At 44.0% G+C, this 25,423-nt stretch overlaps 1 protein-coding gene across 25 annotated transcripts in view; it reads right to left on the bottom strand.

Annotated features, from left to right (window-relative positions):
* Positions 1-25,423, bottom strand: part of R3HDM2 (R3H domain containing 2) — a 183,195-nt gene that overhangs the window by 12,727 nt on the left and 145,045 nt on the right. For 10 of the 25 annotated variants that reach the window (XM_070409921.1, XM_070409907.1, XM_070409908.1 and 7 more), the window contains 12 exons: positions 25,159-25,218; positions 24,480-24,620; positions 23,928-24,036; positions 21,103-21,198; positions 18,050-18,081; positions 17,899-17,952; positions 12,577-12,809; positions 9,094-9,263; positions 3,054-3,155; positions 1,228-1,470; positions 792-918; positions 388-548 (listed from right to left, as the gene is read on the bottom strand). In XM_070409921.1, coding sequence (XP_070266022.1) covers positions 388-548; positions 792-918; positions 1,228-1,470; positions 3,054-3,155; positions 9,094-9,263; positions 12,577-12,809; positions 17,899-17,952; positions 18,050-18,081; positions 21,103-21,198; positions 23,928-24,036; positions 24,480-24,620; positions 25,159-25,218 — 1,528 coding nt within the window. The remainder of the gene's footprint in view (positions 1-387; positions 549-791; positions 919-1,227; positions 1,471-3,053; positions 3,156-9,093; positions 9,264-12,576; positions 12,810-17,898; positions 17,953-18,049; positions 18,082-21,102; positions 21,199-23,927; positions 24,037-24,479; positions 24,621-25,158; positions 25,219-25,423) is intronic. The other 15 variants (XM_070409912.1, XM_070409914.1, XM_070409902.1 and 12 more) reach the window with 9 other exon arrangements.

The following is a 25,423-nucleotide window of genomic DNA, read 5'->3' as shown; positions in this document are numbered from 1 at the left end:
AACAGACTAAGGCACTTCCTCTCTAGCTCTCAGAGACTCCTCCTATTCTCATCTGCCTAAAGGAAATGCTCACAGAGCTACCACCATTTCCCTCTTCTCCAAATACCACTCTTGAGCATCTGATGTAGAGAAAGGAGCCTGCTTCCCTTTAGAGCCTACTTTTCTGGGCATATACTCATTTGCATGGCTGTATAAAGACCAAACAATTTAAATAAAGACTCTTCTCAGATTCTCTGGGCTTTCTCTCAGAGGGAAAAAACCTAAAAATTTAAGGGCGAAGTGAACAGCATTTTATGTTAGAGCTGTCAGACTGGTGACATAGGAGGCTGTCCTCCTTTCCCTCATCCTGAGGACTGGGTGATGGTTCCCAATGCAAAATGCACCCACTTGGTAAGAAGGCAGTGGAGTATACTGAACCACCAGGCCTTGCATCTGGCCCCCCATGCCACTCCTCTGGTTGCTGAGCAGGCCCTGGTTCTGTGGTTGCTGGACCCCTATCATGCCTTGGTAAGCCGCCTGCTGCTGGTTAGGCATCATGGGCTGTAAACCTGGGGATGGGCAAGGAAGAGAAGACATTAGCATGGTCTCAACAATGTTTAGGAGGTCACACTCGATCAGCAATTTCTCTTCACCTGTCTATTTTGCCTTTCCTTTTTCTGGAGATCCTGGGTACCTCTTCAGGAATCTAATCATTCCTGCCTTTTTTTTAAAAAAACAGGGACGGTAATTCTCTTTCCCAGTCTCCGCCCTTCTCCTATTCACTGTCTTCTTACACCAGCAGTTCCCCTTACCAGGCTGTTGGGATGGCTGAGGCAACTGTTGACCACGTTGGGGGCTGTAGGCCACCGGGTGAGAGAGAGGTCGATATTGCTGGTTGGAGTTAGGATACTGTCCAGGGGGATAGTAAGAAACCTGGATCTATGGTGAGAGGAAAGAGATGTGTGAGAAGGTCCCCAAACTATTAATTGCATCAGGGTTGATGGCCAAAAATCTGTAAATGGAGATATTTTGGGTCTGCAATTGCAGCATTGGTATACAAATTTGAAAAATAACAGGAAGGACTTGTGTCACGTAGAAAGAAACCTTCTAACTAAAAAGACAACTAGTGGGAAATGGAGGTGAGGAACAGGTATCCCCTCTGGTCTGTCTAAATCAGAGGAAGAGGGAAGGATTATAATACTGGACAAACGGAATTAGTGATTTAAGCTGGGAACCAGAGCCACTCACTTGCTGAGGAGGCTGCATGTAGCCCTGGGGTGGCAGGACTTGCTGAGTAGGTGTTGCATGGCTAGAGGTGGAATAGTTGGAAGCGGGGAGGGGCTGTCCTGTGGAAGCCATGATGAAGCTAGTCTGCTGAGGGTGCTGGGAGATAAGTGGGGGCTGGAACAGAGCTGCGGATGGGTCAGCTGCTTCAGTAGAACCTTGGCGGTTAAGGCTCATCTGTCCAAAGGGGTTGCTGAGGTCATCTGCCTGTTGAAAAAGTAGTGGAGACTCAAGGACTGAGGTGGCATCAAGCCCCATGTTCTCGGCTTCAACACAGACACACAGACAGAAATAGCAACCCTACCTACAGCCTTCCTTACCTACTCCAAATGTGAGATACTCCTGCCTCTGCGCCCTGGGAGGCCAGCCTCCTTACCACATATGAGGCAACAATGGCCACTCTGATTATGATTTTTATTAGAATTTGTCCTGGGGAGATGGGAGCAATGACACAACTTCTATATATAGAAAAACAGGACAAACTAGTGGGTTAAAAAAAAAAAAAAAGACTATAAGCCTTTCCATTTCCTGTCTTCCTTCTGCCTCCAACCACACAAAGTGCCCTATGATGCCAAAAATCCTGTTTTTATAATAAAGGACCCAGATAACACCTTGAATGGATTATGGGCGGCTCGGTTCATGTGGCTCCCCAGCTCTGCCTATGCAGCGGAAAGACTGATGGACTCCCACTCCTGCTGCTTATCTCCTTACTCCCTCTCAAGGTCATTTCCACCTTTGTTCTCTGATACTTGCCTAGAGTTCTCCTGCCCTTCAGAAACCACTTCTAATTCTCACCTCTGAAAGGAGGCCAGGGTGAGTAGCTGAGCTGGAGGGTGAGACTGACTGGCTAGTCTGTAATTGCCTTCTCTCTCAGCCCTCTTCTCTAAGCAGCAAGAGTGATGGTGTTCCATCTCTCACTTGTACGGTGATAGGTTAGTTTGTTAGCTTCCTCGTCCTTTCTGCTCCCTGGACAGTAATTGACACACACACAAACACATACACACGCAGAGGAGTTCTTTTGCAAAAAGAACCAAAAACCAAAATAACTAGTAGGAACAAAAGGTAATGCTTTCCTGTGATTTCATTCAATTTTCAGGGATCTGATCTTCAAGTTAGCTGTTTAACTACCTTAATGGGCAGAAACAGATGACAAGAGTACTGGATTGCTGATTATTTTGAGGTCCATATTCTAGGACTTTTCAGAATGGAATAAGAGGTGGGAGACAAGAAGGGATTCTAGTGAAAAAGCAGACAGGTGTGATTAACACGAAATAAAAAGAAGCCAGTCCTCCTATATCATTAAAGAAGTTATCAACTAGGAGGCAAATCAGATCTTCAAAGGATTTGTAGTCAAGGTACAAACTAAACAGCAAGTGCTATGCATTAGAAAAGGCTACTTTTTATGTAAAATAACACGGTAACAGAAGGGAACATTTTAAGTTTTTACCAGTGGAACCAGAGAAGTCTGCAATTGTGTTTTTATTTTTAAAGGAAAAGATGAGGAGCCCAGGTTAGATCAACATCTGGTTGCGTTTCCCTTCCTATAACTCCAGGGAACTCAGTGTTCCTCTCTCTTACATTTAAGCATCGTTTGATGGCTAAATTACTGTGACGTGGTCACTAGAATGGAGTATACTTCAGCCTATACTGGCCCCACAAGAAGAAACACCTTTAAACATGGCCCTCCAAAAAGCACAACTGCTTTGCAAGGTTGTCACAGACCGACCCAGACATACCCAGAGATATAGGCCACACAAGGACAAGACAAAAAGGGGTAATGAAGTTTATACCATGTTGTACTGCTGGGGTGGAGAGACTGGCAGAAGGACTTGGGGACAGGAGCCTGGAGAGAACTGAACAGGCTGCGGAGAGGGCTGCAGAGCTGGGACAGGCTGTGGGCCAGCAGAGAGGCATGTGGGAAGGGAAGAGAAAAGGGGGGCACAGGGCAGAGAGGGGGAGGAAAGGGGAAGGAACAGTGTTAATCATAGAAGAAATTTCACATGAACAGCAAGGCTGCTGACCAGTATGAATACCAAGCCCAGGATAGCAATCTCTCCTATCAGGACAGACTCACTGCATACCCCATCCCACTAGCCACTCAGAACTCTGCAGCTGTTGTGACCAGTTTTAGAACTCTCAGAGCTGGGGTCTGCTGTCTGATTCCAAACATAGCTTTTCCCAAAACATTTTTTTCTAAACATATGATTCCTGGGGAACATAATTATAAACCCTCCTCAAATGTCCATTTGAAAAGAGATCCCTTGGCCTGGCCAGCGTGACTCAGTAGTTAAGTATTGACCTATGAACCAGGAGGTCATGGTTCGATTCCGGTCAGGACACATGCCTGGATTGTGGGCTCAATTCCCAGTAGGGGGTGTGCAGAAGGCAGCCCATCCATGATTCTCTCTCATCATTAATGTTTCTATCTCTTTCTCCTTCTCCCTTCCTCTCTCTGAAATCAATAAAAAAAACATTTAAAAAAATAAAACAAAATGGATTCCTGTTTCTGTAGGAAGCGTCATCCAAGGTCTGGCTGAGCTCTCCCGGTCACACTCCTCATTTCACAGCACAGCTCTCCTGGAGGAATTCTCATTCACAAGGATCATCTCCCTCCCGAGGGCAGAGGAGGAAAAAACAGTCAGTTCACGCCTGGTTCTGGCTACTTCCTCCTGCTCCAAGATTGTTCTGTGAAACTCCAGGCTGTGAGGGCAGTATGAAAAATGTCCCCATAAGCAAACAGGGAGGGATTTAGGAATAAAATATAAATAGCCTTAGTTTTAACTTTTGTTCCTTCAGTCCCTTCATTAGCCTTAAGCAGGAGGATTTGGTGTATTCTAAACCAACTAATAAGGAGTTATTTTTTCTCTCTTCTTCCTTTCCAGCCATTTCAATCCCTCATCAGTTCTCCAGCCATGGCCCCTGGTGGTGGTAGGAGGGGTGGGAGAAAGGGGAGAGGCTAGGAAGAGAGAGGGAAATAACTTTTACATTCATTGTCTCACTTATATATTTTATCTCATTACAGCTTCACAATAAGCTTATAAGGAGATATGATAACTTGTATCTGCAGTTAAGACAGTAAGGTTCACGCCAAAACCGGTTTGGCTCGGTGGATAGAGGGTCGGCCTGCGGACTGAGGGGTCCCAGGTTCGATTCCGGTCAAGGGGCATGTACCTGGGTTGCGGGCACATCCCCAGTAGGGGGTGTGCAGGAGGCAGCTAATCGGTGTTTCTCTCTCATCGATGTTTCTGGCTCTCTATCTCTCTCCCTTCCTTTCTGTGAAAAATAAATAAAATATATTAAAAAAAAAAAAAAAGATAGTAAGGTTCAGAGAAATTAAATCACACATCCAGGAACACACAGCTAATCTGCAGAGCTTGGATGGGAACCTAGTTCTACCTGACATATATTCTTCCTCTCCACTCTAGTAGTAGGGAGGGTGGGAAAGAAGCTGAACAGAATTACACAAACATCTTTTAGTTTGTATAATTCTCCTCCCTCCTTTCAAATTTAGAGTAACAAGAGGTGTGGGGGACCCAAGGTGTCAATATCCTCTCCTGCCACTTACCTCTGGAGAGACCCTTTCATAGAGGGGACTAACTTCCAGAAGCAGAGTCCAGGAATTAGAAGACCCCACGATGGAGAACACTCCTGACATGTGGATTAAGTAAATGTAAGTCATCTCGGTTAGGAAAAAGTTACAGAGACTTCACTGTGTGACCTGGGGGAGATGCTGCCATAGCCTTGAAAATAAACTCTCAGTTCTCCCAGCATACTTATTTTCTGTAAGCCAGTGGCATTCCAAATATAACTGCTGGCCAAGCTTCTCAGCATGAGCTGCTGGTAGCTTTTAAACCCATTTTCTATTATCCTAATCCTCTTCTTTCTCTTAGAGGAAGGCCTAATGTGCTTTACCCGGGGTTGGCAAACTGCAACTCTCGAGCCACATGTGGCTCTTTGGCCCCTTGAGTGTGGCTCTTCCACAAAATACCACGTGCAGGCGCGCACGTACAGTGAGACTGAAACTTCGTGGCCCATGCGCAGAAGTCGGTATTTTGTGGAAGAGCTGGTATTTTGTGGAAGAGCCACACTCAAGGGGCCAAAGAGCTGCATGTGGCTCGAGAGCTGCGGTTTGCCAAGCCGCAGTTTGCCGACCACTGCTTTAGACCTTATATACTCCGGAGGGAGAAAGGGTGACCATAGGGAAAGTGAAATGGTAAAAGAAGGCTGCCTGATTTCCTCACATTTGTGAGTTTTAAGTAAAAAGTGAAGAGAGAAGAAATGCTCCTCTCTTAGGACTCTCCTGAGAAGGGCAGTGGTAAAGGTAGGCATCTCAGTGCTATTTAAAAAAATATATTTTTATTGCTTTCAAAGAGGAAGGGAAGAGGGAGAGAGAGATAGAAACATCAATGATGACAGGGAATCATTGATTGGCTGCCTCCTGCACGCCCCACACTCGGGATCCAGCCTGCAACCCACAGGCATGTGCCCTGACCGGAATCGAACCGTGAACTTCTGCTTCATAGGTCTATGCTCAACTACTGAGTCATGCTAGCCGGGCTGTGCTATTTTTAAGTTATACCACCACTACCTCAGCTACAGTTTTCTTCTTAGAGAGTCTCACACTCCAGAGTTAGGAAACTTCCTAAAAACCATGAGGAAGCCAAAGACTGGCCCTGAGGGATGTGACAGTCACCTACTGGCAAATTCTAGACTAAATCGTTGGTTCTTAGATGCCTGAATGGGCCCCTGGAGAGAGGTTTGGAGGGCTCCTTTTCAAGAGGCCCATTCCACTTTAAGTAAATTGGGCAAAAGGTAGCCTCTGGCCCTTTAATTCTCTGCCTCACTCCTTGATTTCACATGCACTACTGATATATGATATGGAGGCCTGCTCTGACAGCAGAGGCCTGCCAAGAAGGGAAAGAGCACAGTTTAGCCAGCGGTGTCTCCAAGCCTGGGACAAATGTCTCTTGCTACAGAGCTAAAGGTAACTATATTTTCTCAGTTTCTCTTCCAAAGGAAACTCTTTAGAATAAGCACAGTGGTATGTGTGTATGGTCACTTCCTTCATCCCTGCTCTGTTATGTACCTTTTGAGAAACTGAACAATAAGTATTTTGGGGCTCAGCAACTTGAGTTTGGAGAGCCACCAGTACTGAGAGACAGGGACAAACAGAAAAGAAAGAAAAAGGCAGTAAGAAGAAGAAGAAAAGGATAAAGAGAGGAGAAAAAGTGAGAGGAAGAAAAAAGGAACTACATATGGGGGTGGAGGTGTATAAAAATATTAGCAGCTACCACAAATGCTTCAGGGACACCAAAACTTAACCAGGCTAAGAATTTTTGGTTTGGAGTTTGTGATCACAATTAATCTCAGGAATACATTTCTGAGGGAGCAGAGATCTCTATACTAAATAATGCTCCCCGGTTCCCAATCTACAGGCCTAACTTAGCATCATACTCCCTGCAGGTCAGTCAATACCAACAGCTGACCCACTGACCCTCATGATGCAGAGGCAGAGACAGAATCCGACTGAGTAAAATTTGGGATTCAGAGCCAGTCACTTGGAAATTATTATTTTTTAAAAATATATTTTATTGATTTTTTACAGAGAGGAAGGGAGAGAGATAGAGAGTTAGAAACATCGATGAGAGAGAAACTTCGATCAGCCGCCTCCTGCACATCTCCTACTGGGTACATGCCCTTGACCGGAATCGAACCTGGGACCTTTCAGTCTGCAGGTCGACGCTCTATCCACTGAGCCAAACCGGTTTCGGCTTGGAAATTATTTAAAACTGGAAGCCCGGTGCACAAAAATTTGTGCACTGGTGGGGGGGGGGGGTCCCTCAGCCCAACCTGTGCCCTCTCACAGTCTGGGACCCCTCGAGAGATAACCACCTGCTGGCTTAGGCCCACTTCCCTGGTGGCAGATGGCAGGCCCGGATCCCATGCTGGGCCAGGCGGCTGCTCAGGTCGGGCTGCCGCCCACCCTGCCCACCCCGCCCCGCACATGGCAGGCCCGGATCCCGTGCTGGGGCAGCCGGCGGCTGGGGGCTGGGGATCGCGCTGCTGCCAGCCCCAGCCAGGGCGGCGCAGCGGGATCTGCCTGCAGTATGCAAATTAGCCACCATCTTAGTTGGCGGTTAATTTGCATATCGTGCTGATTAGCCAATGGGAGGCGTAGTGAAGGTATGGTCAATTACCATGTTTGTCTATTATTAGATTTTTTTCAGTCCAAAATTGTTATCCTCTTTACCTTTCTATTTCTGTTCTATTCTTGCTGTCTGTTTCTAGCTATGGATAGAAGGAGGCAGATGGAAAACTAAGAGGGGAAAAAAGGGAGCAAGACTATATTAAAATCCACACATTTTAGAAAACAAACAAACAAAACCCCCAAAAAACTGGGCTCCTAAAAAAGTGAAACATACATACACAGAAGATAGCCAGAGAGAGGAGCACAGAGTTTACCCACTTATAGGTCTGAGTTAAGACACAGAGCCCAGCCTGCGTGGCTCAGTGGTTGAGCATCGACTTATAAATCAGGAGGGTCATGGCTCAATTCCCAGTCAGGGCATATGCCTGGGTTGAGGGCTTGATCCCCAATATGGGGCATGCAGGAGGCAGCTGATCAATGATTCTCTCATCACTGATATTTTTCTCTCTCTCTCTCCCTTCCTCTCTGAAATCAATTATATATATGAGATTTATTGAGGTACACGGTATTAGAAGAAAGTAAGTCAGGATTATAGAGAAACTGATTTAGGGACTAATATGAAGGACTAGAATGATCTGCATGTGGGTTACATTAAAACACAAAGCAGAGTTTCCCTAGATCTTCACTGTTCTTTATGAAGTTTCATTTCACAGTATTTGAATGGGGTAGTACTGGGCCATTCTGGGGTCTTTCCACTCTAGTTTCCTGGGGTATGAGTGCTTGGAATTTGTTTCTTGTACCTATGGAAGAGATATATTTTAGGTCAAGTGGGACTAACTAAACAGGGAGACAAGGGAGCCTGTAATAAGAATTTTAATTACAGCTTAACAGAGTACAGACATGGGATTCCTGACTACCAGTGAACACTTCGGGATAAAGCATGGGCTCTAATCATGAAGAGCTCAGAGCAGCTCTCCTCAGGTTATTAAGGAGACTTTTAAACCTAGAATACTGAGATTCCATTTAGAATAAGTTTTAACTCTTATGCTGATGGCTTGGATGGTCCCCATATAAGTAAAACTTCACTCACACCCTAGATGGTACCAACATCTACCCATCCAGCAACAGAAGGAGGAAGAGGAGCTCTTTTATGGCATGGAAAACAGAAAATATTGTGTGTGGGGGGGTGTGCTTTATGATATAGGTATTGCAGGGGTCTTGAGTGTTATTTCCTTTCCCCCTAACACCAACACATAAATATATGTTTATGGGTCAATAGTCACATGAGTACATTCAGTCAGACTATGGTGGGAGCTATGGTCCTTTTAAACTCCATATATATAGTGAGCAAAATGACCTTGTTAATTATACAGGATATACTGAGAGATGGGGTATAGCAGAAATGTGGAATGGGGTAAGAGATCCCACTGACAATTTTCAGGAGGAAGAGGAAGAAATATGTAAAGCAAAAATCTCCCAGACTGACACTACGAAGAGCACTTTGGCCAAAACTTCATCCTTACTCTTTTCTTTGAAAACTAACAAATGAGAAATGGGGGAGAGAGTGGCATGTCTCCAAAAACAGATCTTTCCTACCACCCACAGCACAAGAGACATGACTGTCCTTCCAGAGCTTGCTTGAATCTGAGCAAAGGGGGATCTGGCACTGAGCAGTGACTCACCTGTGAGATCATGTGATTATTCAAGGGTGGCTGTTGCTGAGACGTGGGTGGAAGAGCAGGAAGTTGCTGCTGCTGCTGCTGCTGTTGCTGGGCAGTACAAGGGAGAAGGCTCCGGACAGACTGGGATGAGGTGACCTGGTTGCACACTTCTGGGGCACCTAGAGCCATACCTAAGGCAAAGAGGAGACCCACCAAGAGCTGTAAGTGCAAATCATGAACATACCACCCCTGGAGGGCCCAGCTGCAGGGCCCTAGTCTTTCTTTGCTGTTTCTCCTCACTCTCCTGTCCATTTCCCCAACTGTCTTGGGAAGATACACGTATTAGCATGGATGCATTTCAGCTGTCCTGATGATGGGCGTCCTCATCTTAGCACGTTTCTGTTCCCTAGGGACAATAACCACCTTGACTGTCAATGTTTGGTTTTAGAATTGAACAAAATGTGAGGCTAAGTCACCTCCCCCGAAGTGCCTAGAATCTGTCCATCATGATTAGATATTTGAAAACATAAATGTTTATTTCCTGGGAAGGTACAGATTCCTAGTCCTTTAAGAGACTTGTTTTCTCTTTGATTTCTTCTCAACTTTCAGCATTTCACAAAAGTTGCTGAGAAGGCAGCCTTGCCTCTCCACAAATACTCACACAAATACTCACAACCTTCATCTATTTTCCCCATTTCCAGGCTCTCCAAGTCATGCATGCATTCACACAAAATACTTTTAATGAATATCTACTATGTGTCAGGCATTGTATAATGAACTGAGTACACTAAAACAAAGGGAACACAGTCTTTGCCCTTAAGCAGCACAGGATCTCCTGACAAAAGATGAACACCCACACAATGATTATAATCTCATAAGGATAAGGACTGCATCACTGATACAAACATAATTGTATGAAAGCAAAGATGAGGAAGCAATAACTCCTGGAAGGGTTAAAGGGAAGGGTTTAAAGAGGAAGTGGCAGGAGAGATAGTTTTGAAGGATGAATAGAAGGTTTATAAGACTGAGAGGAGACAAAGCTAATGTCATATTCAAGAAATCGTTGGAGGGTCAGAGAAAGATAGATATCTTGAAATGAGATTGAGATGGCAAACTAGAGCCAGGAAGTTATCTACACTAATAAAAGAGAAACATGGTAATTAGCGTACGACCGCTACCCTTTTCATTGGCTAATCAGTGAATATATACAAAGTAACTGTCAGCCAAGATGGCGGCCGGCAGCCAGGCAGCTGATGCGAACAGGGAGGCTTGCTTCCTTCAGTGACAGAGGACTCCAACGTTCCCCGCGGGCCTCTGAGCTTCAGTTGGAAACATAGTAACATTTATAGAAGATAAACAAAAGCCCAGAAACCTCCTGTCAGTCAGCCGGGATCTCAGAGCTGGAGTCGCAACATTGTTTCAAATACAGAAAACAAAGGCCAGAAACCTGCTTTCAGCCGAGCCTCAGAGAGAAAGCCGGCTCTCAGCTCCAGTGACAGGCATAGAAGGTAAATAAATGCCAGAATAAAAAAAAAAGAAAAAAAGGAGAGGTTTGGAGCTTCAGTCGCCCGCCAGCCTGAAAACGGCCCTCAGCCCCTCACCCAGACTGGCCAGGCACCCCAGTGGGGACCCCCACCCTGAAGCAACAAGATGGCGGCTAATTTGCATACTGAAGGCAGGCGGCAGCAGGCAAGGCTGTCTGTGGTCTGGGACCCGGATCTGTGACCCTGCCGGGCGGGATCAGCGGAGTCGCGAGGCCTCCCGGCACCGGGATCAGCGTGACAGGGGGCAGCGCCCAAACCCCCTGATTGCCCTGCGGCTCTGTGTGTGACAGGGGGCAGCGCCCCAACCCCCTGATCGGCCCTGCTCTGTGTGTGACAGGGGGTGGTGCCCCAACTCCCCTATTGGCCCTACTCTGTGCGTGACAGGGGGGAGCTCCTCAACCTCCTGATCGGCCCTGCTCTGTGCGTGACAGGGGGGAGCTCCTCAACCTCCTGATAGGCCCTGCTCTGTGCGTGACAGGGGGGAGCTCCTCAACCTCCTGATCGGCCCTGCTCTGTGCGTGACAGGGGGGAGCTCCCCAACCCCCTGATCGGCCCTGCTCTGTGCGTGACAAGGGGTGGCGCCACAACCTCCCCATCGACCCTGCCTTGAGTGTGACAGAGGGCGGTGCCCCAACCCCCCAATCGGCCCTACCCTGAACGTGACTGAGGGTGGCATCGCAACCTCCCAATCCGCCCTGCTCTGTGCATGACAGGGGCGGCGCCCCAACTCCCCAATCGGCCCTGCTCTGAGCCCGACCAGGCGCTGCACCTAGGGATTGGGCCTGCCCTCTGCCACCCGGGAGCAGGCCTAAGCCAGCAGGTCGTTATCTCCTGAGGGGTCCCAGACTGCGAGAGGGCACAGGCCGGGCTGAGGGACCCCCTCCCCCCCCCCCGCCCCCCGAGTGCACAAATTTTTGTGCACCGGGCCTCTAGTGCTATAATAAGTAATTTAGATTTCACTATGCAGGAAATGGAAAAACATGAATGTTTTTAAGAGCGGAGTGATTTGATTAGATCTATGTTACAGATTGGTAAATTGCCTATAAAAAGGGCCGAGGACGGAAAACCAACTTGAGGGCTAGTGTCACAATTAAATAAGAGAAGATAAAGGCCTGTATAAAGGCAGAGGCAGTGGAACTAGAAAGGAGGTATCAGAGAAGGGCAGCAGAGAACCAAGAGTCAGAGGCAAAAATCTTTACCACTACTGACATCTTCTGAGGATAAGACTTACAGAACTTCTGGGATGAGAATCAGGTAATTCTTCATAGGCAGGAGGATGGTGAACAGAGTTCCACTGGGCATAAAGAGCTAAATATTCCTCTGCTAAGAGTGCAACAGGAATAGATGGAGAAGGATTCACAGCAGATGAGAAGAGCTAAAGCATGGCTACAGGGGTGGCAGGTGGAACTCATGCTCCTTTTCTCAGTGACAAGCTCCAGGGAAGCAGCCACAGAAGTACCTCTCTAAGTCCTAGCCTATTGGCTGCCAACAATGAATTATAAATAGCTAAATTCTCTGCTCTACAGACCCTCCTTATAATCTCAGAGGCCACAGAATGAAAGCAGCTATCTTCTCATCTCAGTATGTGACCTGAACCTGGGCTTATAGGGATGTCCCACCTCAGTCAGAAATCAGATCAAATAATCCAATCCAGTCAGTTTTTTTCAATTAGAAAAGGTCTGAAAGAAAATCAGAGAGAGTACTAAAAAGGACAATGAATTAATTCAAGAAATCAAAGTTCCCCTCCTCTGGCTGTGTTAGGTTTCCAGGACACAATATTGGCACAAGTGTTTTATTAAAAGTAAGTATCAGGGCTGGGGAGAAGTCAATGGGGAAAAAAGGAGACATATGTAATACTTTAAACAATAAAGAATTTAAATTAAAAAAAAAGTATCAGTGTGATTTTTTGCAAACGACAAACAAAAAATTATAGCATGACACAGGTGAGAAGCTGTAATACCTGGCCTGGAGATCCTTCCTGCACTGCCAGCTTTACTGTTCCCAATGCTGTCACCCCGGGTGAGGATAGAGATTCCGCTGAAACTGCTGGCTTTGGTGACGGGGGGCCGCATGCTTCGAACAGAGCCATCAGAGTCCGTGCTGCTCCAAGGCCGTGGCTCCAGGGATTTGAGTTCGCTGTCTGTGCTGCTCTGGCGGCTGCTCGAGGTGCGGCTTAGCCCCTCACGGTTCCCCCTGTAGAGACCACAGTGATCAGAGCACCCTCCACCTACCACTTCTGCAGAAGGGCTAGGAGAGAGTTCATTTCTATTCTTTCAATAACAAAGAGGGGGTGAGGTTGCGGAGAGGATGGACACTGACTTCTTGTTAGTTGGCTGGCCCACCAAGAGTTGATGAGAGCAGACAGAACAATACCCAGTATATTAACAAAGAGCGTGGGGGCACATCTGGAAGACAGCGCACTGGCAACTCAATACAACAGACCAGAGGTGGGTGGGAACCACACACATGATGCTGAGATTGGCTGTGGTCTCTTCCCCCAGCTCCCCACTGCGGGACCCCAGACATGCAGGAAATAGTGGGGAGCAGAGGGGTACCATCTCTTTCTGGGAGTTCTTAAAACAAAAGGACTCCTAGAAGTTATGTGCTAGAAGGCAGGAGTAGCTAATGACATGGATAGATCCCACAACAGGTCTTCCACATAATGTGTCTAAGACAGCAGAGGTGTTTCTTTCTTTTTTTTGTTAATCCTCACTCAAGGATATTTTTTCCATTGATTTTTAGAGAGAGTGGAAGGGAAGGAAAAAGACAGAGAAACATTGATGTGAGAGAGACACATTGATTGGTTGCCTCCTGCATATGCCCAATGAGGGCCGGGGATTGAGCCTGCAACCGAGGTATATGCCCTTGGCCATTATTAAACCCAGGACCCTTTAGTTCGTGGGCTGATGCTCTGTCCACTGAGTCAAACTGGAAAGGAGAGGAAAGGAGAGGGAGAGGTAGAAACATCAATGATGAGAGAGAATCATTGATCACTGCCTCCTTCACGCCCCCCACTGGGGATCGAGCCTGCAATACGGGCATGTGCCCTGACCAGAAATCGAACCGTGACCTCCTGGTTCATAGGTGGATGTTCAACCACTGAGCCATGCCGGCTGGGCAGAGGTGTTTCTTATGACCACTGTTTCTGGGGTGGGAAGAGTATAATGGACTAAAGGGGCACTCTGGAAAACTCAGTCTGATAGTCTGGAATTGACCTAACCTGTTTTGTGGAAGTTCTGTGTTAGCATCGGGGAACAATTGGTTCCAGGGTCTCTAAGGACTGAAGTCTTTGGCATGATCAAGCAAATATGCTCTTGGGACTCAGGATGGCAAGCAGCAGAGGATGGACTGTGCCTAGTTGCCTCCATGTAAATAACCCTGCTGCCCTAGGCAAGGTGCAAGGCTATGGAGAAAAGGGATTCATCCTCTCTTATTTTGCTCTAGAAATATCAGGGTTATCCTGATGATATATGCTTGTGTCTATGAAGTGCTATACTCAAGATAGATAGGGTTGGATTGAAAGACCTAAGTCTTGTTGAGCTCTTACCACTTCTTAATCAATAAGCAACCAAGAACGAGGAGTTTTCCTTTCACATCTCCCATTCCCAACAACTGATAATCTAAGGAAATCAAATGACAACAATTACAAAGATTTTAGTATGTATATTGGGGAGCAATTGAGCAAAACTCATAGTAGCTTGAGCTCCATCCTTTTCACCAACATTCTACCTAAGGTAAGTAGAAAACCCCCTCCCAATCCCCTTATTTTCAAAGACACCAGGCTCGCAGTTATTCTACTATAGAAAGGTATTTTTCTTTCTCCATTAATTTTTAGAGAGAATGGAAGGGAGGGGGAGAAGCAGAGAAACATTGATGTGAGAGAAACACATCGATTAGTTGCCTCCCACATGTGCCACGACTAGGGCTGGGGGTTGAGCTTGCAACCAAGATACATGCCCTGACGGGAATCTAATCTGAGACCCTTCAGTCTGAGGGCCAATACTCTAACCACTGAGGAAACCGGCTAGGATGAAAGGTATTTTTCTTAAGGGGGTAATATTAAAGACAATACCTTTCTTTATAGACTACCTGTTCCAAAGGAACTATAGAGAAAATGGGCAAAATATTTGTCTGAGTCACTAGTTTAGCTGTTTAGCTAAGCCAGTCATGGTGGGGTAACAACACACTGGCACAGCTGGTTAGCGACATACTAATTCTTCTCTGAATTCCAAGTAATTTATAGAGAGTAGTAGTAAACTACTCTCTATATCATTAGAATAGAGGGCTAGAAAATATTCCTGGTTCTCCAAAACGTTAGCCCTTTTTCTTGGGGATGTCAAAGTAGAATAAGAAATAAGAAAGACATATAAATCAGGGAATCTCCAGACCTCAAGTGAGAGCCAATAGTTCCATCTAAATGAACAAAGGCAAGTCTACTGAGAGGACTCAATAAAGATGTGTGTGTTTTCTGGGGTAATGGAATACAGCAGTAGCAATGGATGAGGCTGCTTATTAGACATTAGAGCTTAAATTTTGCAAAAATCTTAATGGCCTTTTATACCTAAATCAAACACAGTACTATCTATTAGAAAAATTCTGCCACTTACTTTTTCTACCAAAGGACAGTGAATGAGTCAACTTTAAACCAAACACCCTGGGAAGCTTGAGCCGAAGTGGCAGCACTTCTGTACTCATCCAGTTTCCTCCCCCAAGATAGTGATGGCCAAGTTCTCAAAATGTGGCTTGTCTGATCATCTTCTGACTAACCTGAGAGTTAAAGGACCTAAGCTGAGTCTTGGTCAGGAAAGAGATCAGTTTTCCTTCCCTACGACTACACCCAACATCTAGTCAAGTCTTTCCACTTTACTAAAAATAAAACAGTGAGGGAAAACTACCAAACTCAATTCTGAGCATTGGATTGGATTGTGTGTTAGAGAGAAGGGTGAAGAACAGAGAAAATTCACACTTTATACTCCTGTAAAATCAGAGCTGACTTAGTTTTTACAAGTAGATTCAGTGCCGTGAAAAGTCCAGTTTATTGTGTCTGGGAAGTGGGAAGAGAAGTTTGTGGAAGAGGTGGCAAAAATATCAGTAACCCTCACTGTGGCTTATTTATCAGTGCAATAGAATCTTTCAAAGGATTGGGAAGCTGCCATAGTTATTGCCAATTGTGGATGAGGAAATCTGGTATATCAGTATTTATTTCACAAACTTGGGAATAAAGGTATAAAGCAGTTAGAGAAGATCAGCTTCTAATCATTAGAGTTCTGAACTAATACCCAAATAGAGAATGAAGTACCCCCTTAAGAGTTCATGGAGCTGCATTTAAATGACCTAGATTTTTAATCAAAATTCAGTATGGAAAGCAGCATCATAAAAGAGGTCTGGATAGGAGAAAGTTGCACCTGCTAACTAGATCCTTCAAGCTATCCTATATAATAAAAGGCTAATATGCAAATTGTCCCCTTGAGAATTCAACCGGGAGTTCGCTATGAAGTGCGCTGACCACAAGGGGGTGGCGTGGAACATGGCAGGCGACCAGCAGCAGCGGCGGGGCGCTGAGGGAGCGAGGGAAGGAGGAGGCGGGGAAACTGATCAGCCCTGATTGCCAGCCAGGCCTAGGACCCTACCCGTGCACAAATTTTGTGCACCAGGCCTCTAGTTATCTGCATAGTTTGATATAGTTTGATGCTTCGCAGCACTAATAAGGGCATCATTCTTAGCAGTAAGTCTGAATTAGGGCTCTGAATGGAACAATACTCAGATAGGAAGGAGTGATGCTTGTAGAGAGCTGGTGTGGTATGATAAAAAGTACACTGGACAAAGAGTCAGTTCCAGTTTTGCTACTAGTAGCCATGAAAACGTGGGTTGGTCACTTAAATGTTTCTGCTTTTGTTTTCTTTCATGTAAACCAGTTTATCAAATCAGGACAGTGAGAGAACTGAATCAGCTAGTGTACTTTAGCAACTGTCAAGCACTGTGCACGAAGTCACACATAGAAGTTAGTTTAAAACTCCTGTTTATTATAGGTATTCTGGCATGAATTCTGACTGAAGTGTACAATATGGAACAGGAACTTGTTTATTTTTTAAAAAGGGGGACTCTATCTCAACCACCACCACAAATGCAGAGCCCTTTCTACCTGGGGCTTTCATATGGACATAAGGGTGGGATAGTCTACGAAAAAAAGTTCAAAAATATGGAAAGGAAGATAAAATCTTCATCCCAAGAATGGAAAATCTCTCTATCCCAACCTTCAGATGGCTTAACTAACTTTAGAAAGGAAAACACGGAAGGAATAACTGAAGTACTGGGGATGAGAGCTCTAACTAATCTGAGTTAGTCGGGTCCTATCAAGCTTAGGATTCAAAAAGAAAGAAGCCCTTTGGAAAGGATTAGACCTGAATCCTGGTATTAAATATTGTGCTCTACAGTTTTTCTACAGTAAATGGGAAGAATATATTTAAAATGAGTTGGTACCAGGATAGGGTCCTAAAGTAGCTCTTCTCTCTCTCATCACCACCTTTAGTAATCTTCTGGGGTGGAATGGAGAGACTGAAATAAAAGGGAGGTTCTTATGATGCTTTGTGGAAAATGGAGAATATTAGATACTGGAGAAGTTAGTACAGCAGCTTTCGCCAACAATTAAGAGCAAGTCATGAACAATCACATAAAGGACATGCTCTAAAGACCTCCTAAGGCAGACAGTCCTTTCTGAGGTTCTCCTTGGGCCTCAGAAGTGGGTCATCTTACCCATTACACATTGTTCCAAAGAGAGAACTACAAAGACAGAGGTGTTTGTATGTATATGTGTTAGTACTATTCTTTCTTAAAGATACAAAACATTCCCTATGCTGGGTCAGGAATAAGCTCTTCATATCATTTCACAGATTCAGAAAAGGTAGCTTAAAAGACATCCATTCTTTTACCTTAATATGTTGAACTCCTCCAAAAATGCCCAATTTCAGTAAATTTCTGGGAAGAAACAGTACCTATCCCATATAATATAACTATTTGGTCCCCTTCACCACCTATCCAGGACTTAAAATGAAATCAGCAACAATAAAAATAAAGTCATTGAGCAAAAGCCATGTTTTTTTAGTTTTTTTAATGGGGACAAATATCCAATGTTGCAAAAACCACAAACTGAATTATTCCACAAGCAGCCATGCATAGAGCAAACTCACTCCGCTGAAAAGATTACAGCAAAACAAAAATAAAGCAAAACAAAACAAACAAATAAAAACAAAAACAAGGAAAGATATAGATTACACAGAAGTACCTAAAAATCTGCCTTCTCTTGTGAGAGCTAGAAGAAAAGGCTTCTTTGGAGAGTCTGTTGGTTAACATCAAAGAAAAGCATCATTACAGGATTATATTAACCTCACTGGAAAGCTCAATGAGAAGCAGAGAACATGCTAAGTGGTACTAACCTGATGTCATTTAGATATCCGTTCTGGCCAGTCTAGGTGAGGGGGAGAAAACGGAAAATAACTTATAAGAAAACAGCATGGCATAACCGAAAAGGGTGTCCATGATGCTATGAATACCCAAGGTCCTCAAACCAAGCTCACCCCCCAACAGGGAGAGAGGGAGCAGGGACAGGATGACCCACACCCACGCACCCAATCTGACTTCTCACCTTTAATGGGAAAGAGCATTGAGCATTTTTAGCCTTCCCAGAGTGTTTAAAAAGAGAGGTTGATAAAGGTAGGAGTATGGAAAGGAGAAAGAGGAAAGTATTAACCTAACTATTATTTCCTTTTTAAGCTCTAAATTTATTCTCTCTAGAGGTAAAGTGAGCATAATAATTGGTGTGCTTGCCCTAAAGAATGTGTTTAAAGAAAGGAAAAAGGGAGACAAGAGAAAGAAATTTCGTTTTTTGGAAATCATCCTCAATGATTATTCCATTTCTGTCCTCTACACTGGCCAAAATGAAAGACATTCTGACCTGAGACCCAATGAGAGTAAGAATTGGGGAAGCAGGTACTTTTCAGAGCCTAGAAAAATGAGAAAATTAAAAGCCTGAAACATTCCTTTTGGGGATATTTCCTGAGAAAGCTACTGAGCTGAGTGAAGTAAGCTTTATAGTGGATTCCCAACCCTTAGAAAAAGGTACCAAGAGTATTGAGCAGAGTGGGCTCCACACAGAGCAGAGCCTATATGGGGCAGTTTTCCCAATACACAGCTCAGGCTCCAGAGAAGGCTGCAGCATCAGCATTTCCATCCAAATACCCTTCGTGCCACTTCTCTTTTTTTGGCCTGCCTTTTCCTCAACTCCACCCTTAATCATCTCCCTTTGACTGGCCAGGTTCCTTTCCACATGGGAATCTTTGGAATATGGTGGACTTTGGCCATTTTTCTTTGTCTACACCTTCTGAGATTCCTGATGCCTCTACCTACAGCAAGATGTAGGAAGTGCTGAAATGAAAGTGATAAATCCGCAAGGTAGGTAGACATATTCTAGTGTTGTTCATATGGAATATGTAGGTAGACATATTCCAGTGTTGTTCATAATTAGCCCCAATACCCTATTAAAAGTTGCTTGTACTTTCAGAATAGCTGTGGCTTTGCTAATATACTGGCATGGTGGGACAGTCATTTTCCATGTGACAGTGAAGCAGAGGTACACATCACAGTTTGCTATGCTATGATATCACTGGTACTTCTTAATCTAAAGAGCTCAGAGCAGAGCAAACTACTGAGAGGTAGTTTACTTTAGGGGTTAAGAGCATGGGCTCAAGCGTGGCCACCTGAATTAAAACACCAGCTTTTACTAACTAGTGGTGTGATCTTAGGTTAGTTAACCTCTCTCTGCCTCAGTCCCACATTTATAAAATGAGGAAAATAATAAAACCTAGTATGAGGATTAAATAATTTATGCGGAGTGCTAAGAGAGTGTCTGAAAGATAGTAAACACTATATAAATGTTTGCTATTGCCGAGGCCGGTTTGGCTCAGTGGATGGAGCGTCGGCCTGCGGACTGGGGGGTCCCGGGTTCGATTCCGGTCAATGGCATGTGCCTGGGTTGCGGGCACATCCCAGTGGGAGATGTGCAGGAGGCAGCTGATCGATGTTTCTCTCTCATCGATGTTTCTAGCTCTCTATCTCTCTCCCTTCCTCTCTGTGAAAAATCAATAAAATATATTTAAAAAAAAAATGTTTGCTATTATCATTCACCAACCTGCTCTGTCACAATTTAGGGTCACCACCAGCCAAAGCCATGTACAAATGATCTCTTTTCATTCCACCCAATTGGTTTGCAGGTAAAGGTTACAACATCCTCTTTGAGGATTACCCAATTATCCTGATTGGTAAGAAGGTAAGAAGATTCCTTCTTTTTGGACCTTGGGCCAGAAGGTTTGTCCTATATCTGTCCCCAATAAAGAGGATCCTTCGAACATGTGGGTCTCCTGAGACAATGGAACAAGTTCATAGAGGAGTTCAGTTTTCTTGAAGTTGGAGACAATATTTTTCTGAGCTATGTGATGATGGAAAGGGGTGTGTGTGTGTGTGTGTGTGTGTGTGTGTGTGTGTGTTCTTCTTGGCGGAGGGGAGAGTGGGGAAATGGGAGGAGAGTAGTGTCCATCTAAGTATATTGATTATAACTGGCTATGTTTTGACAATGAAGGGAGGCTGGTTTTCCTCTTTTGTTTGCTAATTTGAATGTAAGATGGTGCTGCTTTCTGGATCCTACATTTTCTGGAGATTTGTTCCCCTCTTGCCTATCTACGGCCTTTCCTGAATTTCTGCTATATTTCTCTTCAGTCTGGTAGGCAAAGGTCACCAGATACAGGAATATCAAGTATATTTGATTTGGCTCACAACTCTTAAGAAAAAAGTTGCCTAAAGTGACTCATGCTGGCTTTTGGCCCAAATAGCCAGTCCTATTCTAAGAAGCAAGTTAAGAAATATAGGAAGAAAGAAACTTTCTGTTCAGGTAGAGACTGAAGGGACTAGTGAGTGGTACCTTTTGTGAATATGGAATGTGGAGCTCAGAGAATAGATGCCAGATCTGTGCTCTAACAATCACCAACATATCCTAAAAATGAGGCTGGCCAAACAAGATAAAATGTATAGGCTGTGTGGACACTAAGTCTTCCACTTAGAAGCAAAGATGCCTAAAATGGATAGTGGAAGTGAGAGAGGGTAAGTGGGAGGAGGGTTTGACAGGCAAGATTCAGAGCCCTTCCATAAGCCCTGACAAAACCATTTCTATTTTCAGTCTAATCATATCCACCAAATTCAGCCACTCCATTTGTTCTCTTCGTGTGCCATACAGCAGAATGTATTAAAAAATAATATAAATAAAACTCTGCAGCTTCCTAACAAGCCACATTTAATTTTAGAGATCAAATCTGGGGCTGGCTGATTTTGGTTAAAAAACAACAACAACAACACATTTATGGAGGGTTCATTCCATTCACAGTTCCAAAGATTAAGAGCTAAAAGCTATGGGCTGACATCTCTCAGAAGCTACACTTACCTCTCGGGCAAATATTCTCTCTCGGACCCTTTGATATTCCTCCTCTCTCTCTTCTATTGACTTGCTCCTCCTTCCATCCTGCAATGGAACTCTGATCTAGATCGATGAGCAGAATTAAGCTAGTTAAGTTCTCCTCGTACTGCAAGCTCACTGCACACCAGCAAGGAAGAGAAACCGGGAGAGTTTATAGTTGCCATCAAAAAAAAAAAAAAAAAAAAAAGGGGAAAAAAAAAGCACTAAAATTTCCAGTGTTGGACAGGTTTCACTGGGTACATCTGACCATGCAGTTTGGGAGATCAGGTTTTCTGGATGGTTGGGGCCTCTCCATCTCCCCACCCCCACCCCCAGAGTATCAAGAACAACAACTATTTATGAGGATTGGGTTGCTTCCTTATAGTATTCAGGTACTCTCCAATCAGTAAGGATCAAGAGAACAGCTGAGGGAATAAACAACATTGCTCTGAAGGGAAAGCAAGGGATAGGAGGAAGCTAGAGAGGGAGAAGAAACATGCATTTAGCAGAGCTGAATGTAGAAAAGAGTTTTACAGATCTAACATCTGATATTATCCCTTCTTTAGTCACTAATGAATGCCATGTCCTGAAGATCCAAGTTGCACACAGCTCGGCAAAGAGGGCTTTGGAAACAAAATCCCAAAGGTAAAGCTAAACTCAATGCTTAAGAATTTTTTTCTCATCTTAACTATAACTCCTGGAGGGAGGGAGAGCGAAATTACAGAAATAGAGAAGAAAGAGAACAGAGCAACACAATGAGGTAAAGAGAAAGAAAGGGTGAAGAGAACAGAAAAAAGGATGGACAGAGAAAGGAACAGACAAGATAAGGTGGGAGGAGGGGAGAGAGAGCAATAGGAAGGGAAAAGAAGAAAATGGTGGATAGGGAACCTTACATCCTCTGAGAAATGTAGAGAGGTGACTAGAGGGATGGCTGAGCAGATCACCACCTCTGGCTGTCTACCACCCAACTCTCCAACACTGTCTTTTCCTCTCTTGGCCTGTGAGTTATGAGCACTATCTTGGCTAGGGTGTTATAGAGTGTCCTTTCCCATGCTGCTCTTGAAGGCAAGGAGCTCTGAGGGAGGTAACCCATCAAATGAATGTCATCAGGTTATAAGATTCTGACCTTCAATTCAGAGGCTTTAGAAACTTTAGATGAAACAACCAAGAAGACTGCTGCTCTAGGCTGACTATCCCCATCTTCACCAATCTCCAGAGATAGGCATACCTTCAGGAGTATCAACTTTTGACTAGATTTAGTTCTCACTAATCTTAAGAACCTAAATTCTGCTACATGTCTTTTTACAAATCCCATTCCAAGAAGACACAGGACTTTATGGCGCTATATTGTCTTCAGCCTCTAGTACTAGTAAACCAGTGGCAGAGTAGATGCTGCTTTGAGGTCAGGCAGAATCTCAGCTCTGCCACCGCTGAGTAATGTCACTTCAGGCAAATAACATCTCTTAGCCTCAGTTTTCTTACATTTAAAGTGGGGCTAATAACCCCCATCTACACTGGGGTGTGGAGATTAAAAGATAATGTATATGTGTTAGAAACAGAATCTAGTTCAGGAAAAACACCCAATAGAATAGCAATTACAGTGTTTATTATTAGTATCACTGACAGAAAGTGCACAGAGCCTAACCTATTGTGAATCAAGCCTGAAGCTGAGAGATAAAATAGGCACAAATTCCACTCATGTGCCTTGAGGCCTGAATAATTCCTGATCCACAGAAAAAAGGTTTTAGGAAAATGGAGAGAAGGGCATCAGGATGGAAAGGCTCTTTCTTATTTTTTAAAATTTGTTTGTCTTTTTGTATATTTCATTGTTTTCAATCAGACCCAGCATGTTTGTCCACAACAGATAATGGTACTTTTCTCAAAAAGACTCCCTCAAATACTCAAGTAACAAGCAGGAAAGTCCTGGTCTCAAGATGATACAATATAATACGGAAACTAATTTTGACTCTAGAGGTAAGATATTACTATAGTTATCATTAATTAGCAAGACTCAAATTGGCACTATCCAACCATGCTCTTCAAACCTTAATCCTGGTTCTCCACCTAACCTCCTTTGGAGGCCAAGCAGAAATAGGCTGATCTAAACTCTACATGTGGCTTGAAAACTAACCCCCAAATAATCACTTGCTATCTAAAGGGTGAGCTCAAAGTCAGAGGAGAAGCCAGGCCCATAAAGGAAAGGGTGGGGCAGACTGTTCACTTCTCATTCCTATAGGAGTGGATCAAAAAGGGGATATTGTCTGAGGTTCCCAACATCAAAAGCCAAATTAACTCACTCACCTTGGTGGAAGGACTTGGGAAAAGAATTTGCAGAAAAGGAACAGAAACACCTTTAAATGTGGGTAAATCAGATCACAAGTTTGCCAGTTCAAGGCTAGCCCTGAACTAGGATAAGAGAGGAAGTGGGATAAAGTAGCTTTGAGTGGTTCCCAAAGAAATCCCTAACTATTAAAGAAAAAAAGGAATGAAGTCATCAACTGAATCAAGGCAGAAGTAGGGAGGGACTTGCTTTGTCCCTAAATGATATGGAATTAGAAGTCAGTGGCAGAACCACGGAGTTCCAGGCCAAATAAGAAAACCCAGCAAACCTCAGCACCATGTCTCTCTGGGCTAAAGGGTGGCATTCAGCACAACAAGTGTAGTCAACCCTCAACATTAAGCCAAAGCCAACTCAGTATAGCTCAATACATTTTTCCATATTTCAAGTTTTCTCCATCCCACAAAAATTCTTCTGCCCTCCCAGTTTCTCTTACTGCAATCTCTCTCTACACCCACCCCTTTCCATTCTTTACCTGGTTATCATCTCGGTCCATACTGGCATCATCTCTCTTGAGAATGAATCTCTGTTGAAATTCTGTATTTTTCTCATCCTTTATATGTTCTGAGAACCTCTGTTCAGGGCTGGGATTGGGAGAAAAATGTGGAAGGAAGGAAGGAAAAAGCCCTTTTGTTAGGAAGCAGACCTCCTAGTACAGGTCTCTTAAATTCCACACTCCCATTCAGGGGATTTCTGGAGTCAGGCATTCAAAAAGTCACATAAGGTGTAATGAAATCCTCAGGGTCTGTTCTTTACACATCTACAACTTGTCTTCCTCCAAAGTTATATCTGTCCTATCAGCAAAGGTGAAGAGAGGCCAGGGCCCAGTCTTCACAAAACATCAGTGCCTCTAGAATCTATATCCAACACCTCACAGGAGTGAGGAAAGAGGAGGAATTGATGATATGGCCTCCCACCCCCACATCCACTTCCTTCCCCCGAAAGACATCTTGATCCTATAACCTTCCTCTTCAACCCCAGAGGCTATCCCAGGAAAGTCTTCCCAATCTGTGGTTTCCTCCCTTACATTCTTGTGTTACTGGTTTTGTTGATAATGACAGCTTTTCCAGTTTGATCAACATTGTGGTCCATCCCAAAATAGGCAGCTACCCGGTGTAATAGCATCCGGTGATATGAGGTCATCTGAGGGAACTTCTTGAACTGGTTACTGAAGGGAAAACCAGGGGGATAAATAACAGCCACTTGTAATTTTCCTTAAAAGTATCTAAAATGGGGAATTTCTTAGGAGAAACAGACATATTATAAGAAAGATATTTATTCAATGGGAACCAAAAAGGTTCTCTCAGCTTCTTTAGCAATAGTCTTTTATAGACCCAGTACACACATTAAGACTACTCCTTAAGTCCTAGGTCTTATCTACCTGGATAGTCTACAAGGAAAAAAGGGAGAAATTTAAGAATAATAAAATATGGAACAAGGGCTAGCTGCTGAAAAAATATATATTTTTTCAACTAAAGTTTATGCAATAACTTAAACACCTCACTTGGTTCTCACACATATACTTTTTAATACATACTGATTACTACTCCCCCCGCCCCCCCCAACTCCTTTTGGTTTCCAGTGAATAATTACATCAAAATTCAGACTTTAAGAGAAAGATGAAAGAGGGATATCCTAAAATTGTACCTAAATTTCTTTTGGTGCCCCTCCCACCTCTAAATTTGTATTTCATTCAAATAACTTACTTGTTGTCATTAATAAATTCCAGAATCTCCTGTTCTAATTTTAGCAGCATCATTCTGTCCCTGTTTAGAAAAGATTAAAACAAAACAAAAGCAGCCTCCCATAGGTATTCAAAGCAAGGATTGAGAACACAACCTGCTCATTATAAAAGCTGAAGGGACAAAGAGATCCAAACCCCCAATAGTGGACCAAAATGCAATGGCTACTGAACCTCACTGACTTTTCTTATGTTACTTTAAAAAAGGAAAATAATTAACAGAGTATGGA

The sequence above is a fragment of the Myotis yumanensis genome, unplaced genomic scaffold (assembly GCF_028538775.1).
Source record: "Myotis yumanensis isolate MYYU_CA2020_CCGP unplaced genomic scaffold, mMyoYum1.0.hap1 SCAF_3, whole genome shotgun sequence".
NCBI lineage: Eukaryota > Metazoa > Chordata > Mammalia > Chiroptera > Vespertilionidae > Myotis > Myotis yumanensis.
Note: the sequence above shows the minus strand (reverse complement) of the source record. Positions and strands in the feature narration are given on the sequence as shown.